The sequence below is a fragment of the Macrobrachium rosenbergii genome, chromosome 6 (genome assembly GCF_040412425.1).
Source record: "Macrobrachium rosenbergii isolate ZJJX-2024 chromosome 6, ASM4041242v1, whole genome shotgun sequence".
NCBI classification, from domain to species: Eukaryota; Metazoa; Arthropoda; class Malacostraca; order Decapoda; family Palaemonidae; genus Macrobrachium; species Macrobrachium rosenbergii.
In genome coordinates this window covers 17,610,560-17,628,417 of record NC_089746.1, presented here as the reverse complement: position 1 = coordinate 17,628,417, position 17,858 = coordinate 17,610,560, and the positions used below count along the sequence as shown (strand labels likewise).

General features: G+C 34.8%; 1 protein-coding gene across 9 annotated transcripts in view; it reads left to right on the top strand.

Annotated features, from left to right (window-relative positions):
• The window catches only part of Tmem63 (transmembrane protein 63), a 95,636-nt gene that overhangs the window by 16,989 nt on the left and 60,789 nt on the right, over positions 1-17,858 (top strand). For 5 of the 9 annotated variants that reach the window (XM_067105012.1, XM_067105015.1, XM_067105014.1 and 2 more), the window contains exons 2-4: positions 6,036-6,248; positions 8,943-9,025; positions 15,119-15,151. In XM_067105012.1, the coding sequence (XP_066961113.1) occupies positions 6,036-6,248; positions 8,943-9,025; positions 15,119-15,151 (329 nt within the window). Of the gene's footprint in view, positions 1-6,035; positions 6,249-8,942; positions 9,026-15,118; positions 15,152-17,858 lie in introns of those variants that run through there. The other 4 variants (XM_067105016.1, XM_067105021.1, XM_067105018.1 and 1 more) reach the window with 2 other exon arrangements.

Below are 17,858 nucleotides of genomic sequence, written 5' to 3'. Positions count from 1 at the left end.
CTCTTTAAGGGATCTAACCAGGAAAACTTTTTCTGGTCGCCTTGGCCATCGCTAAGAGGTCCAGTGAAATCCATGCTTTAGACAGAAACATAGGATTTTCTCAGGGGAATGCAGTTTGCTCCCTTTCCCTAGACTTTCTGGCTAAGAACGAATCGCCATCGAATCCATGGCCTCGTTCTTTTACAATCAAGAACTTATCCAAGATAGTGGGTCCGTCTGAAGAAGAAACAATTCTCTGTCCAGTAAGAACCCCTAAGTTTTATCTTCATAGAACGAAGGACATTCTTGGTACTTCAAGAAACCTTTGGTGCTCTGTGAAATATCCATCTAGACCCCTGTCTAAGAATGCCCTGGCATTTTTTCTGAGGGATCTGATTTCTGAAGCACATTCCATGGTGAACGAAGACTCACTTTCATCTTTAAAGGTAAAACCCCACGAGATAAGAGCAGTCACTACGTCTTTGGCGTTTAAGCACAATCTATCCCTTATGTCAATTGTACAAGAGACGTCTTGGAAGTGCAGTTTGGTGTTTGCAGCATATTATTTAAGGGATATCGAGACGACTTACGATCAATGCAGTACCTTGGGTCCGTTTTATGCGGCTGGAGTGGTGTTGGGGAAGGAAATGTAGAAAGCGATGTCCTTTCTTTAAGCTCTTCGCCTTGCTTAGGGTGCTGAGTTTTGGGGAGCCTGGGAGTACTATGTACTTGGAGTACCCTCCAGTCTTTTGGTTATGGTTGGGTATTGGTGTTTTTAAGTGGTTATGGTGACTATTTACTCTAGTTATTTTGTGGTACTGTGCCCTGGGCAGGGGCATCTTGTTGTACTTTGGTAGGCCCTCAAGGCTTTACCACCTCGCCTCTACTGGATAAGATGAGTGCCAACCAGAGGCAGTATATACCTGTACCAGTTCTCTTATCAAGTAAGGTTCAACAACATTGATTCAATGTTAGCAAATTTCTATTCTCAAACTCATTACTATTAATAATGTTTTGGGGTAGATATGTCCAACATTCCCACCTCCATTCAATGTGGGAATCAGCCATGTAATTACTGGGTAAGTTACTTATATAAAAATGACATTTTTATAATAAAATAAAGTTTTATATATACTTACCCAGTAATTACATAATCGGAGCCCGCCCGCCTCCCCTCAGTTGGACATAAGGGCATAAACAAATTGAAGCTCTTTGCTATGTTGTACCTTCTCTTACACCCGAAAGTGGGCGGGGCATGTCGCCATAACCATAACAAACTAGAGGACCCGCAGTTTCAAAAGTTTGAGCTGCCAGTTAAAAGAAACTAATGGCTATGTAATTACAGGGTAAGTATATATAAAACTTTATTTTATTATAAAATGTCACTTTTCTATTCTCCATCCATGGCAGCTATTAGTTAGACCTTTGTCAAAGGACATGCATGGCCATCTTCTATAAGCATTTTTTTATTTCATTGTTTTTAAGCAGTGGACCTTCAGAAGAGGGGGGGCTTTAAGTGCCTTTTCCTTATGCACTTGTGCTTGCTACATCTTTTGCAGACCATCTGCATCCACAGTCTGTTGCAATTCCACATTATTCAACTTTCCATTTACTTAAGTTTAAGAGGCTTCAGTACAAGTTTAAGAGGCTTCAGTACTCATTTAAAATGCTATGCATTTCATTGGATTTTCTGGCTTGTATTGCTATTTTTTATGTAAATATCTCTTTCTTACAGAACTTTATTAATTCCTTCTCTGTGCTATCTCTCTTTTTTCACATACTTAATAGACTTTTATTCCATGAAACCTAATTGACCTTCTAGGCATGTCTATATGAATAATTGCTCATTTTGAATACTGATAGTCACCAAATGCCATTCGTCATGGGATTGGAGCTTCTCCATTTTTCATATAACTAAGGGTTTGCCTAAGATGTCACTCTTCCTCAGTTTGGTTGCCATAGTAACGTCCTCCAGTTCATGTTCATTCTCCTTGTGCAGTAGATTTTCTGCATATTGCAGTGATCATTCCATTATTTCTTTCATTTGTTGAAAAACTTCTTCCATATTTTGGGACACAATTTTAAACGGGAGTTGATGATATGAAGTTTTGGCTTTTCATTTGTGAGCCTTTCATAGTTTAAAATCTGTCTTCCCGTCTGTGAGATCATTCATTAGTGTTAGATTAAGCTGGCCTTATGCCAGTATTGGCTTTTACTCTTAGGCAGCCTATAGCTTTGAGATCACTTAATGTGAAATCTCTTAGCTACGGTAAGAGGCTCAGGTCTCAACAACTTATGATTTTTGTAATGTAATGCTCTTATGCGATGTTATAAGTAGGTGCCCATTTAAAATACAGTAACAGGAATTGAAATCAGTAAATTTTCAAGTTAACCACTGTGTTGTGAAAATTGCAGACCTCAAATATCTATGAATTTTTAATGTTAAATGAAAAAATATCTTGTGCTTTCATGTTGTTTTTTATAAAGGACTGCTGCTACTACTGTGATTTTGGTATTTTCTTGTGAAAATTATCTTCCTTGTAAGTCTTTAAAGTGTGACATAGAGGATAAGATACTTAGTTCACTGAATATCTTAACAGGTCTTTCATCTTTTTTATTAATTAAATTACAGTGTAGTTTTTTAACTCATTTTATAAACGTGTTGAACCATTATGTTGAAATAAAAAGCTTCAATCTTTATTGATTGCAGGATAACAAGTGCACTACTATCAGTATTTCAGTACAGTACTTGGAAATTAAGAAAATTGCATTTTACTAATGTAAAGACAGTACTTACCGTATCCTATTGATTTAGTTGTATAATGCAGTATGCTTGTTTTGGGTAAATTTAAAAACCTTATTTTATTTCTTGATGATATAAGTATAAATATTGTTAGGCAGTATGCAAACACTATATTGTATAGAGTACATTGAAAATCTTGTTATTTCAGCTTTTATAATTTTAAGAAGTATTAATTTAGTGTCGTTGATGTACTACAGGATTATTATTTATAAATTTTTAAATTGTTAATAAGACTTCTGTTTGTGATGCTGCTCAGTATTATTTCACATATCTTTCATTCTTTATTCCTAATATATATGTGATGAAGAAATTTAAATGGTGTAACTTGTACTCAGTCATTTTACCTACCAAGAGATTTCTTAGGTAGCACAAAGTTGGTTGTTCAGCTTCATTTCTTCTATTGCCGCATCATCCTCTTTTGTCATGCCCTTCTTTGAGCTCGGAGCCTATTGCTGAATCACATTCGTGTGCCAGATTAGGGAATCATGTGCTCATATAATAGACATGTTTGATTTTAACTTAGTAGACAGATAAAGGAGACCAGTCAGTGATTAGGTTGTGGGTTGAAAGGTACAGAATACCATACAGGAAGTACATAGGTAATTCTTTATATAAGTTGAAATAGTAGGTACTGTGCTTGAGTTGTTATGTGCTTATTGTATATTTATTTTTTTAGATTTTATGTAGTGAACAAAATGAGGCAGTCCAGGTACAGAATATTGAAAGGCAGTCACCATTGTTGTGAAGTTGGGAGAGACATGATATGTTTGAAGTGGACTGTGTCTGTTGTTATTACAGAATGATAACAAGATGAAACTGTTTTGAACTTAATGGTGAAAATTGTGAGTTGATGAAAAATTTTAGTAGCCTGTTGATGTGATAAGGTTTTGCATTAATAAATGTTGAAATGTTAGCCAGTTAAAGGCTAACATATCTGGTTTATTTATACATAGACTAGGTCTTTAGAGTTTCACTGTGATAAGGTTTGGCATTAGTCAAGATTTTGAGTTGCAGATGTTGGTAGGTTATTTTCTCTGAAAAGCAATACTGGTACAGTATTACCCTTCTCTTCCCATTTTGTGTCATATAGCAAACACATATAGCCTAGGCCTGCAAGCTGTATGTTAATTTCGTAATTGTAGTACAGTAGTTTACAAAGATATGACATGAGACAAAAGGTCATTAATCAGCAGGTTTCCACAGAGTAGAGACTTGTATGTAGAAAAAAAACTAAATACTCTAATTATAAGAGTATAAAGTTAAATGCAATCAGAATTAACAAATAGATAAACAAATAGGCTTTGAAATAGAGAAATCCATTTACAATTATTATGTGGTAAAAGCAATATGCTGCAAGGAAGGCTTTTCCAGTTTCACACCAAATGTAGGAACAGTGTCTGTCTGTGAATACTGAGTGAGGTTTCTGACATTCTTAGAGAAAGACACAATACATGGAAGTTTAGAAACCTTAATTGTCCAGTACAGTGCAGCTATAACTTTTGTATATTAATGCTTATGCTAGGGGATTGGTGACCACGTATTCCATGGAAACAGAAGCAGATCCGGGGAAGAGAGTATAAGTTGGCCATGAACCTTGAACCCTTAAAGAAACAATATATCTGCCTATTAAATGAAGAAAGATAGTCTTTTATGGAAAATGGTAGAAGGAAAACTGTTCCAAAGAAGGAAAGAAACAGTCAATGAATTTTGCAGTTTTTGAGAATATATTGATTTTCATAGAGTTAATATGACAAGAGGTAGCCAGATGCATATAATGGGAGAGCCGGGGCAGAAGAGGACTTTTCTTCTTAAGTTCAACAGAACAATGGCTGATGTAGTAAATATGGAAGAGGAGAGAGAGTTCCCCCTACAGTAAAAGGAAAGGATATTTAGAAAAGAGTAAGGGCAAAGTCACTGACTGGACAAATTGTTTTTGATTTAGTCTTATTGAGAAGGTGAGGCAAGGATGAAGCCCCCTAAATGAAAGGACATACAGTATTATTAGAAATGAACTTAAAACATCAAAATTAATTGTTAATAATAGGGCTGAAGAAAAGAACTTGTAACATCATAACTAAGCACCTGTGCTTGTTAGCAGATTCTGCAATTTAATTTGGGCGGTATCTCCAAGAAATTTGAAGTAATTCAAAGGCTTAAAACATTGATAGCATTGGGAAGCTGGATTACATATTTATCAAACAGTAACATATTTAATTGGGAGAGGAAGCAGAAACAAGTAATGCCTAAAAAGCACTGGGCTTGAGTGAGTTACATGATCCCTATTAGAGCTTAATCACAGTTTCACAAATAATGAGTTCATATATAAGTTAATTTGAGGTTAAGTGCAAAGAACAGGAAAAAATTTAACAATTATGAAGGAATATAAATGGAAGAAGAGGTAGACAGCAGTACATGTAGTGAGAATTTCTAGTTTTTAGAAATTCTGTGTTAACTGAAATGGATAAACTGATTTTATGGATTAATGGGAATGCTGTGCAAGTGTAGGTTATGTGTAATGAATAAAAGCAAGAATTACAATCCAGAGGGTAGTCTTACCATATACCCAGATGTGTTTTAAAAATCTATCAAATCACATTTATGTAAATGCATTTCTTTTCATCTTTACTACTGTACTTGTATCAGGAAAGCTATAAACAAAAGCACAAAGTCCTCCCAAAAACATTTAAGACTTGAGAATGTTAGTTATAAGGTTATTTTTCGTATGTAAATTTCTTTTTCTGCAAGATTTTTAGAATGATGTCACCAACACATAGCAGAGGTGCTTGAATGTGCATATACAGAGTGAATATGAATGTACGGTTTAAACATTAAATATGAATACTGTGCAGTATGCAATCAAAATTACCGTTGTGATGTACTGTTACTTATCTGGATTTTCTCTACTTTGAAAAACTGTTTCTTATAATTAAATTTTGAATTTAACTGGATGAATTGTGAAGATAGGAAACAATTCACTCAAGTGTGCAGCTTCAGATAGTAAATACCTTAGAGGAATAATTTGAAAAAATTATTAAGAAAATTCTTATTCTACTTAGAGCACAAATATCCAATTAAAAGTTGGCCCACTAATAGACCATCCATATGCAGACAATCAGGTTCTTAATATCATGGGTTAGTTATGCTGTGGAATGAATGATTAGAGAAGATTTGAACTTTTAATTTATTTCATACAGTAATATGCATCTTATCTTTGATCTAAAGTTATCCTGATCTTTCCTTTTGTCTTTTCCAGATGGATGTTGATTCAGTACCAATAGAGTTTACCCCACAACCAACAGTGTGGGACCCGACTGAAGAGCCAGACCCCGATTACATTGATGACAACAAACTAAATCCAGATCGAACCAAGTGTAACACATATGTTTTGCAGAACAAGACTCATCTTTTCAGTGGCGGTTATGAAGGGATCCCTGAGAACTTGCTCATTAATTTTATGGGATGGATTGTAAGTGTATGCCTTTGCTCAATAAATTTAATTTTTACATGAATAAAAAGCTATGTGTCTTACATGTTTTACAGTTCAAGTGCAATCCAAAATGGAAGTAATATGAGCTCTATCAATGGTCACTCAAGTGCAGGTTAGCTAATTTAACAAAAGGATTTGACTTACTCAGCTTGTTAGCCATTTGTCTGTAGCTGTGTAGAGTGCAAATTTGTCCTGTTATGTTATAGGTGAATTTTATATATGACACTTACCAAATAATTACATAGCTATAGTTTCTACTTTAAATGGCAGCTTAAGAATTGAAAATTCATGGTAGCGTTCGTTTGTTTTGGTGCAGGTAAGTGCCCCGCCCACTTCAGGGAAGAATAGGTACCGTAGCTAAAGAGCTCAGTTCGTTTCTGCTGTTGATGACTGAGCATCGGTCGTTCAGCAGCTGTGTTTTGTTAATTCAGGAGTAGTTTCACCAGATGGTTTGGTTGTCTATCGAAGGATTTGGTGAAGTATTCTTTCATTTGGTAGCCTCTGAACTATATTTTCATAGCTTAGCTTAGTTTAGCTTAGCCTTTTTTCAATTTTTTGGACAATTATGTCAGATACGAGTGTGACCAGTAACTGGTATTGCAGCAAAGGCTGTAATACTAGGTTGACTTCATTTAAACATGACGAACATTATGTTTGTTTTCACTTCCATGGACAAGTATGTTCCCCTGATTTAACTTGTGAGAAATGTAAGGATTGGGCCGTAAGTAAATGGAAAGTGTTGACCAATCATTTGTATAAATTAGAGAAAGCTAGGCTTAGGAAAGCGGCTGCTAGAGCCAAGGCTAGAGCTTCTGTGTCCTCTACCCCTAAACCAGCTTTTTCTACACCTTTGACTTCTCGTTCCCCAATCCCTACTTCTCTCGCTCTCCGCACAACTCCGTTACATGGCTCCCTTCCCCCTGAACAAAGTGCCATCTCCAGTCTCGAAGCTCGGATGGATAAGAAATTCAACGCTTTAGTAAGTACTGTTGCTGAGATAGGATCATAGTGCAAGTGTTAGTGCCTGCACCCGGGTTAGTGTTGTGGAGGGTGTGGCTACTCGTCCCACCGATGCTCCTAGACGGAGGTCCCTACCAAACTCCCCTGCACCTGGGAGAAGGCAAACTGTAAGTTTAAGGGAGGTCAGTGGGTTTTGCCCATGAGTAGTTGCTTCCTCAGTTGAGCCTGTTGCTGGTCCCAGGTATCGACAGATAGCCACTGGAAAGGAGTCTTATGAATCTCCTAAATCTCCAGTAATCTTGGATTTAAAAGTAGAAGATTATATAGTTTTGTCCTCCATCGTAAATAGTTGTTCAGGCAATATAATTATGAGGCATGGGGATGTGACGAAACAAGTTGGTTTTGTAATATGCAACTGGTTTTCTTTTATAGAAAAGTATTACTGTACTCATAAAGAGAGTGCTCTTCTTCCTTCCCCACACTGACTGTTGATCCTTTGGCATAAAGAAAGAAAAAGGGAGCTGCCATTTTATTCAGAATTTAGTATTCATTATGGATGGAGGCTTCTTATTCTGGAATAGGACAAGTTGCTGCTACTGAGGTTTCCTAGTCCATGAAAGTAAAGCAGCATATGATAATGGTTTTGTGTGAGAATATTTTTTGTCCAACAAAAGCAAGGCTTTTTGGTCAAAATAAATTCTTGATAATGGTCAGATATTTTACCCACTGTATTATTCTGGGTATTTTACATTGTTCATTACATGTATGTACCTTCTCAGCATATTTTAACCTATCTTTGTACAGTACCCATTTTAGTAATTAAGGCACTTTGCTCCGAAACATTAATTACCCACCGGAACTCTTCCCTAAGGTTATTTACGAGTACCTCATAATCCTCTGACAGTGAGAAACATAGTTGTAATGCAGTATGTGACATCCATCTTGCTGCTGGTGAAACTCATAGACATCTTTCTTTCAGTACTGTCCTAATCACACTTTTAAGTCAAATTGCCCTTGGGCTGGTTACTTTGGTAATCTGTTGCAACTGATTATTTACAGTTGTATGCATGCCAGTACAGGTATACCCAAACTCCAGTCAAAACAGAGTGGATTAACCAAAGAGAGGCAAAGGACATCAACAACAGTTAGTGATGATCTTAATTTCTTATGTGAAAATCCCTCTGTCATCGTTTGTATTGGTCTTTTAATATATGTCAGAAACATGGCTACACAATTGTTGGTCACTGACAATCTTTTTTACAAAATGTAACAGTCCAGTGGCCAAGAAAAAATGCACCAGTATTGCCCTTGGAAATCAAGTCACTAAAATCTCATCTTCCAATGTCCTATTCTTATCTGTAAATTTTCTGTTATTACCTGTGCACCAATATTGATCTTTTATTACCCTCCTTTCATCACAATAGTCTTTGTCTGTAACTGCTGGTGAATTCCACTCTTTTTTAAGGAAAAAATTTAGATTTTGACATATTGACAGATTACATCTCTCTGATTGACAGATTACTTCTCTCTGATCAGCAGTACAGTACTTGACAGTATTTTGTTATAGCTTTCAATATTCATTGGTTAAAATTATTGTCATTGAATTCCACCATCATATTTTTATTTGTGGTAACAACTGCCATGAAGATTGATATTTTTACTTTTTTAAAAGTGTTATTGAAGTAGAGAAGCAAATAATTTTCTCAATTACAGATCCTTATGTCCTTATTCACTGTCTTGCGGAAAAAGGCCTGGAATTATGGGCGTCTTGCCCTCGTTCAGAAGTATGAGAGCAGGTAGGTTGATAACATAAGTGCCGCTTTAGAATGTGTGCTTTTTTTTATCTTATTTTTCTCTTTTGGTAGCTTCTACATTATTTATACAGTTGTTTTTATTAGTTTGCTTCCTATTCCTTTAAGAAAAGCAAACTATACAGTTGTTTGTATTAGTTTGCTTCCTATTCCTTTAAGAAAAGCAAACATTCTCTGATAGTAAAGGTAGTGTCTGTACTGTAGTTTTTGTGCTTATCTTGCTGTGTTTTCCAGCTGTTACCTTTGTAGTCATGCATGTAATCTGGAACTGCATATCTTTTGTTTATATTTAAAATTGTACAGTAAATGAATCACTGTACTTGAGAATAAGTAATGGAATAGATTTGAGAAGCTTTATGTTTTTTGGCTTGTCGGATGACTTTTTTTTTTTTTTAATATGGGTTATTGTAGGTAGTTTTATTGATTTTTTTTTTCTAAATCCCTGTAGCTCAAGTCTAGGGTTGGGTTAGGTCTTTAAACTCAAGATTGGGTTTGTGATTTTTAGACTTCCTCATTTTATTATGAAAACAATTTTATGAAGTTTCAAGGAACTGAAGCTGCTTGAAAGCTGTCACTGAAACTTATGATACTTAAAATTATAGAGAATTTTGTAGTACAATGGAAGTTTTGCACACAGTATTGCCAATTTAGAATCTTTTCTGTTTCATTACCTACAAAACCTGAGCAGAAAATAGGTGATATTTGTCAGATATAGCTTAATTTATATGAACTTTTTTAATACCTTGGAGGCTTTTAATGAATATTATCCAAAATTTTGTATTCCTAGTTATTTCTCCAATACTTTAGAAAATATTATTAACTCTATATCTTCTTGAACATATACAAACTGATATTTTACATATGGATAATTTTCTGCTGGCAAAGAAAACAGACCATTCCAAATAGAGAAAATTATAGTTATTGAGTGAGGGTCTGGCACACTTGAGGTGGTAATTGGTGAATGGTAGTAAAATGTTTATAGTATTATGTATCACTCAGTGCTTTGACTGCAGTGTTGCCCATTGAATAAATTGTCTGTTTTTCCTGCTTGTTTTTCCATTAACAGATGGTTGATATGTATGATGCCATTTGTTGTACTGTACTGTGATGCATTTAAATTTCTTAATAAGTTATTATTCATCTCAAGTATTTCATTGTTGATTGTGCATGTGGTACTGTATACTGTGTATAGTACTGTATTTTGATGACTTGGTAGCCTGTGCATTATTTCAGTACTTTTGGTTTCAGTACAACCCCATCAATCACATATATGCTTATATTTGCAGTCTCTTGTCTTAATTGCAAAATACAAATGTATTGTGCATGTACTCCTGTAGCCTTGCAGATTGGCTGTAGTATGCCCTTTTGTTTTGTAATTTTGATGGTTACTTTTTCCCTTTTTGAACTCCAGTGGTGAAAAAAAGGTTAAAGTGAAAGAAGGACATTCAAATGTAAAATTCTCAGAATTCTTTTCACAGGGTTTTCAGCAGTTGCAAATGTTCTCAGTACCATTTGGGATGCGTGTACTGTACACAGAGATTATTCGCAAGGGTAGTAGCTGGAGTAATTCAAGGCAAACTTTTCCGTTAGCCTTTTTTATTCTCTTACTTCCTGACTTCTTTTTTTTTTTTTGTAAGGAAGGAGAAGACACTGTGTATGGTATTGAGCTTTATTTTTTCCTATTTTTGCCTTATAATTCAAGTATCATATATCACCTTCTTAACTTATTACTACTGCTTTTACGAGATGATTTATGAGTGTTGAGCTCCTATTTTTATTTATTAACCCATGTTAACTTTGAATGTCACTGGGTATATCCTGCACCTATGACCCTTATTAGAAAGAAGAAATTTTTTCAGTCGCCTTCAAGATCTCATCTCTAATGTGAGAACATGACAAGGATGTGTTTCTCTTATCAGTCAAATTCTTTAGATTAGGCTTGAGAACAAGAACAATGGTTTGGAGTATTCAGGTTAACTCTATTCTCACTTGACAAACTATTATCTGGAGAGCCTTCTCACTTTGGATGAAAGAAGACCTCCTTGTGCCTGCTGTTCTTTTACTGAGGCTCATAATGATAGATATTACTGTTCATAAGGTAAAACATATGTACCTGTATTGTATTTCATCTGGAGCATAAATTACAAACTGTAATCCTTTTTAAGTGGTATCTAGTCATGTATACAGCTGGCATCACTGTCTATTGACATTAATTCTATAGACATCTTACACACCCAACTACAGTACTTAAAATTTCTGAATACCTACACAACTGCTTTTCCAATACCATGCATAGGTTGTCTATTCACCAGTTTTCATATATAATAGACAGTTTTATTGAGCCTCCTATGCAGTGGGCGAGTCCATTGTCATATGCCTTACACAGTGAGATTGAACAGCTATGCTAAAATACTGTACATAGATGTTAGTGATCCTTGAGGATAAGAAATATTTTTGCCCATAGTTATCAACAACTACACCATACCTGCCTCTTCTCATTCCTTCTCATTTGTGCCTATTTGTTTTAAGTTCACTTTGGTGATGCTGTCCTTCAAATAGAGCAAACCTGATTGTCTTTTTCTTGCCACAGCTTGCAGATTCTGTTAATCCCTCAATAAAGTCTTTGTCCCCGTTCTACTCAGGACATAGGTATCTCATGCTTCTTCAGTTTTCTGTTCAACATTTGTAAGTGAGTGAGTTAGTTAGTTATAAATGATGTGTTTAACCTGACCTCGGAACCCTTTTAGGGTTCTTCTCGGGGTGGAATGTGTAAGTGAGGAGATAGTTATTTCCTCTCTTGGTTTGTCTCTCTATCACTTTATAACCATCTCTGGTTCCTCACAAGCAGTTTCTTCACTTTGGGATGGCCTGCTTATGCTTCCAGAAACAGTTTAAACTTATGTAAAATATTTGATTTGTATGGCCAAGAGATATGAAGTTTCTAAAAATTTGTCTGACATACAACTCTGTACTGTATTTATTAAAAATTTTATTGGCATGTAATTTGAAAGTTGTTAATAATTCACAAGTTTTGCACCTTACATTATAATTTTAGTTTTCCTGCCCTTCAAACCTGAATATTTTTTTCTGGGCAATATTTTTGCATAATGTATTTACAGGGATATATAATTAAATGTGAGCATTTCTTGATATGTCATAGTGGTTCAATATTTCTGCTGCCAAGATCTATTTAGATACAAAATATTTATATTTAATAAAAATCTTGCCATCTGTTATACCACATGAAAACTTATGAGTGCATTCTTAGTTATGTTTCTCTTCCTTCTCCATTAGCTTCAGAAGCCAGAAGTAAGAAGTGGCAAGGTTTTTGTGGTTTTTGTTCATTTTTCATGTTTAGACAGCTGGTGGAAATAGCAAATTTAAATGTGTTGTATAATGTTTGCATGGATACTTGAGTAGTTCACACTGTAAAAGTCTTACTTTTTCTTGTCAAAACCTTGTTTACAAGGCTTGTTAATGATAGAGATCTATTTGTATTATGCTTGTTTCATAGATTCCTCATATGTGTGATGAAGAGTCAAAACAGTTTTGTTGAGCTGAAAATATACACAGCATGTTCAGAAGTATATGAACATTGTATTCCATTTTTATTTTTCATGATTCAGGAAGCATTCTAGATTTTAGACATTCCTTGTGTGTAAAATGTTTCGTGATGCCTTTGTACTTGAAATTATTGATAGCAGGAAATATCAAATACTGTCTTTGTATATAGAAAATAAATTTATGAAAGATGTTTAGCATGAACTCACAGGAACTTTTTTCTGTGCAATTCTCCCGTTATATTACTGTAATATGAAAGAAAACGTAGAAAAACTGTCGTTTCACATTTCAGAGGACAAGAACATGATATCGTAAATCTTTTCAAAACTTCTTGCCAATCTTACAGTTCTGCAACAGCACCAATTCAAAATTTAGGTGTGCTTGTTAAACAGGCAGATAGATGAAGATTTTGGCGTAAGTGTTATGTTACATTAGAGAGGATATGCAATGTCCGGATACTGAAATATGCTCCATTCATTGAACATTTTTGTTATATTACCATGCAGTGTTGAGCTTTTAACAGCATATTGCCATATTTGCTTAATCAGACAACTAAGCTTAGCCAAGAATTACAGGACTTTCCAAGTTTGTTATTTTACACTAAGCATTTGAGTATCATTACAGTATTCATTAAAGTAGAAGGATTTTTAAAGATGTCCAGCAGTAGGAAATTGAGGTTTCAACTTAGGAGAGGACAAGGAATATTTAAAGTGTAGGGGGTTAAGTACTGTATCTTATTCAGTTAACTCAGATTTGATAAGTGAAACAGGGAAAACTTAAATGGTAATTGTTATGGGCACCATTTAAGCATGCGTTTGATGTTATTACAGTTATCTGCAAGTAAAAGAATTTATGTATTTTTAGATCATTATGAAATTGTTGACAGGGTGTATACAGTATTTAGGAAGTAGTTGAGGGAGCTTAGTTTTATGCATAGGATTAATTACAGTAAAGGTAAGTGGTTGATACTGTATTATACATTAGAATAAGGTAGAATATGAGAAATGGGAAAAAATGCAGTCACTTTCGTGATTAGGATCCCCAGGAGATTATGTTGATATTATGAAATGGTTTGTATTCATGGAATGGAATTCTTTAATTTTATTCCATATGGGTCACTCTTGAAGAATTGAAGTTCATGATGATTCACCTCAAATTCCAATAAGAAAAAAGATACAGGTGGTTTCGATTGTTCTTAAAGACTTTGTTGCCTATTGAGTAGATCTGAAAGGCTCAAGCTCATAAACAACAGACTATGATTATAATACCAGAGTCCCAGGTAAAGTTTTATTTAAATATGGAACTGAAATTAAAATGAGAGATTTATTTTAAAACTATTGAAGGCTATAGATTTAGACGTATTTGATGTAACCTTCACACCAGCACATTGGATAAAGAAATTGACACCTACACAAAAAACATCCCAACACAGAAATGCAGTAACAGATTGCATAGCACTGTGCTTCCCTGTTGGATGCAAATTTCTGGAACTGCTGCCTTCCCAATTATCAGGTTCACAAGGCTTACAAGTGATGTCATATGATCATGTTTTCTCTCATAATTTAGTATCTTTTTACCAGCTTTGCACAAAGTTTCAAATTTCAGTAGCAAAATTGAAGGCAAGGAAGTTGATAATTGTTCAGTGTTACCTTAGCCATTTGTAGCTTTGATTTTGCACCCAAATATAAAGAGTTATTGGGTACATCTTAGAAAATTTGTCAGGATATTTCTAAAAGGTGCAAAGTAAAAAAGTAATACCATGTTCTTGTAATACTGCTCTTAGTATGATAAATATGACTTTTGAGGATTCCTTGTTGGGGAGTTATCATATGTAGTTATGTTCAGTAGGATTCTGTACCCCTATGTATTTTGTAATGACTTCAAAATTATTAATAATTTTTGTTAGGAGACACTATTTTTAGTTGAATATTAAAGATTAAATGGTGGTTCATTTATTCGGTTTTGACTTGATTACAGGGTATTACGTAGATACAGTCAGATTTTAGCATATTGCCATTAACCGTGGGTAGAACAAAGTTGTGTATTGTTTAACAGTTTATTGTAAAATATAAAATGGGATTAGAAATGTTTTAGTAAAATATAGTGGTTATTTGACATATTACTTAGTATATCTAGGTGAGTGACAAGATAATCAGCTATACAGTATCTTCTTTGCTTGCTGTATAAAAAGTTTTATTTATTTTTGTTGAATGCATAGCTTAACCTCCTATTTTACTTGATATGTAGCTTAGACATTTTTGCCATTGTTGTTGATTCCCGCTCTTCTGAACCTTTTCTACTTGACTCTAGTTTTTTTTTTTGTCATTGTTAATAGATCAACCAGATGTTAATCTTGTACACATATAACATTTGACAAGTTAATCAATTGCTTTGTGTTTTATCTTCATGAGATTTTGTAGTAAAGGTTCAGTTGCATGGTTCCTTAGAGTAAGGACCTGTGTTTTGTGTTTTTTTTCTTATTAACAAATGCATCTTCCTTTTGATTTTTTGTTTCAGAACAAAGCATCTTGGCTTCAGTCAGTACAATGTGTAGGTTCCTAGTATGCTTCTTTTTATTTTATGAGTTATTTAATTGTAGCTGATATAAAAGTTTATTTAGCACTTTAAGCAGCCAGTTCCTTTCGATAGTTTAGATCAGTTGATCAGCTATTATTTTGCTCTTCACAGTCATTGCATAAATCTGTTAATAATTGTTCAGAACTCTAGTCTTATGAATCCAGCCCCTACTGTGAGCTTGGAATTGATTCATTCATGTAAGAACTGTAGTATACTAGTCAGAGGACTTTCCTATCATATGTAAATAGCTGTAATTGGTTTTCCAATGGAAGGTACCTTGTTAAAGTGCTATAAATATGATTATCATGTGTATTAGTCATGTACTAAACTAAAATGCCTCCTCTTTGATAACTAGCATCACATACTTCCAAGACTACTGTTATCTTTTGATTTTAATAATTAGTAATAAAACATTAAAATATTTCCTAGAGATAAAAGTTAACTTCATCAGTTAGATAAACTAGTTTTTTGGGGCAGAGATATCTAATATTTATATGGTTTTAAGTTTTGTGTATTATCTTATTTTGCCTGAAAATTCAAGTACTGTAAAGTTTTTGGATACTATTATTTGCTAATTTCTCTTTTAAGCTATTAATAGTGTTAACTGTGTTTCACCACAAACCCATTCTTGTATACAGCCCATGTGTGGTCTTTCAATACCTCAGATCATACATTTGTCTAATTGACTTACGAACATTGGTAGGAGCCCTAAGCTTGTACCACCTGGGTGCACAAGGTCATTGAAACTACCTGTCTTCCTTTTTCTTGGGTCTGTAACACACTTCACAGCTTAGCAGAGGGCTCTAGATATTACTTACCCATCATGATTGCCTTTCAAGCTTGTTAGCTTTCAAATTGTATTTATTTCCATTTTTCATGTTTTTCCATTTATGTCACCTAAACAGTTCCCTGATTTTCTTAATGAATTAGCTTATTACCGTAATGTATTAATAAAATAATCCTTTTACCAAGTATTGCTTCTTCACCAATATTAGGTCATTCGGTAGTACAATATTGTTTTTGCCTTTCATTCAGACCTTTTATACTTCTAAGTGCAGTGCATTATGTCTGCATTTTTTTATGATTACTTGATTTTGCATTTGGTATCTTTAGTTTCAGTTACAATGCACTTTGTTTTGTAATTATTTTAATTACCATTTTCTCTGTATTTTGCTTTTTGCTGTTTTCAGTTACATTTATGTGTATATTGTTACCTCATTGTTATTATTTTTATATTGTTTATAGTATTGCTTTTACTTAGTATATTTTAAGCTTATGTTTTTGGTATGTGCTATAATTTATGATTGTGCTTTTCTGGTTTTGTAGGTTTATGACCTATTGTGAATTTAAGGTCTTTATCTTCTAAAGATGCTGCAGAGGTATAGCTTCTCATACCCTTATGCCTAATCCTGACATGGATACTCATTGGCTGTGTAACAAGTGTTGTGGACAGATGCATACGCCCAGTCTCACATGCTCAACATTACAGAATTGATACCTTGCTTGGTGATTGTTGGATCAGACCAGGAAATCCTACATAAAAAGGTGTGCCAGGGGTTGACATCTAATGTGTTTCTCTTTTGCTTTGGAGCTTGCTGCTTCAGTAACTTTTGCATTGGGGAATCATCTTTGCTCATATCGTCAAAAGTAAAGTCCCTCTTCAGGTGATTGATTGCTGGACTGACCCATCTTGCTTGAATCTTCTCTGTGCTGTACTCCAGTGCTATTCTCTCAGCAGCTGCACCTTAAGCAGGTGTTGTAATGGCAGCAGGCGGTGGACTCTTGGGTCAACTTCAGCAGTCTGTTCATAAGTCTAAGGGCAAATGTGACAGACCTTGCAATGTTTTTTGTTTTTACCCTATTCTGGCCAAAGTCACAATGCTGGCAAAATTGCATGGAGTTGTTTCCAAGTTGAAGGAGGCTCCAATCAGCTGAAGGAATTCAGTACTTGTCCAGCTCCATTTTCATCCTTTAGGGAGAGCTCTCACATCGGCAAAATTAAAGACTGCTGAGGATAGACAACCAAAGCAATAGCAATCTCTGGCCAGGCATTGCATTCCTTTGAAAAAGCTGGTCCTAAATTGCTGCTTTAGAATAAGATATCTGCAGCTCCAACTTCCTAAGTCATGGTTAACAACTTTTTAGCAGACAATCATCAGATTCATATCTCAGAAGACATCAGGAAGGATCAGTTATGGTCACATGTGTTACAGAACTTCAAACTGGGAGAATCCGATTCCTCAAGCCCCAGAAGTGTTACTTTTAACAGATGCCTCCAGCTAGGGGTGGTGAGTGATCCTACTGGATCTTCAGATAGTAGGAACTTGGTTGGGGCAAGACAAGAGTAACCACATTTGTTTTATGGTAGCTTACTTCAAGAATCAAGAAGGCATGGAGTTGGAAAACCCTTGTTGTTGTTGTTGTTGTTGTTGTTGTTGTTTTTTTTTTTTTTTTTTTTTTTTTTTTTTTTTTTGCATTCCAGGATGAGTATGATAGATGGGTTTTTGGGAGAACAAACCTTGGTTTGTAAAATTGAAATTAATTTTTTCATACATATCTGTCATTTTTAAGTTATTTCTCCCAGCCCATTGTCTCTTACAACTTCATGCAGGTCTGTATGAAAAGTGAGGAAAGTTTTTGCTGTCAACTTGGGGGTTTAGGTGGCACATGCCAAGAGCAA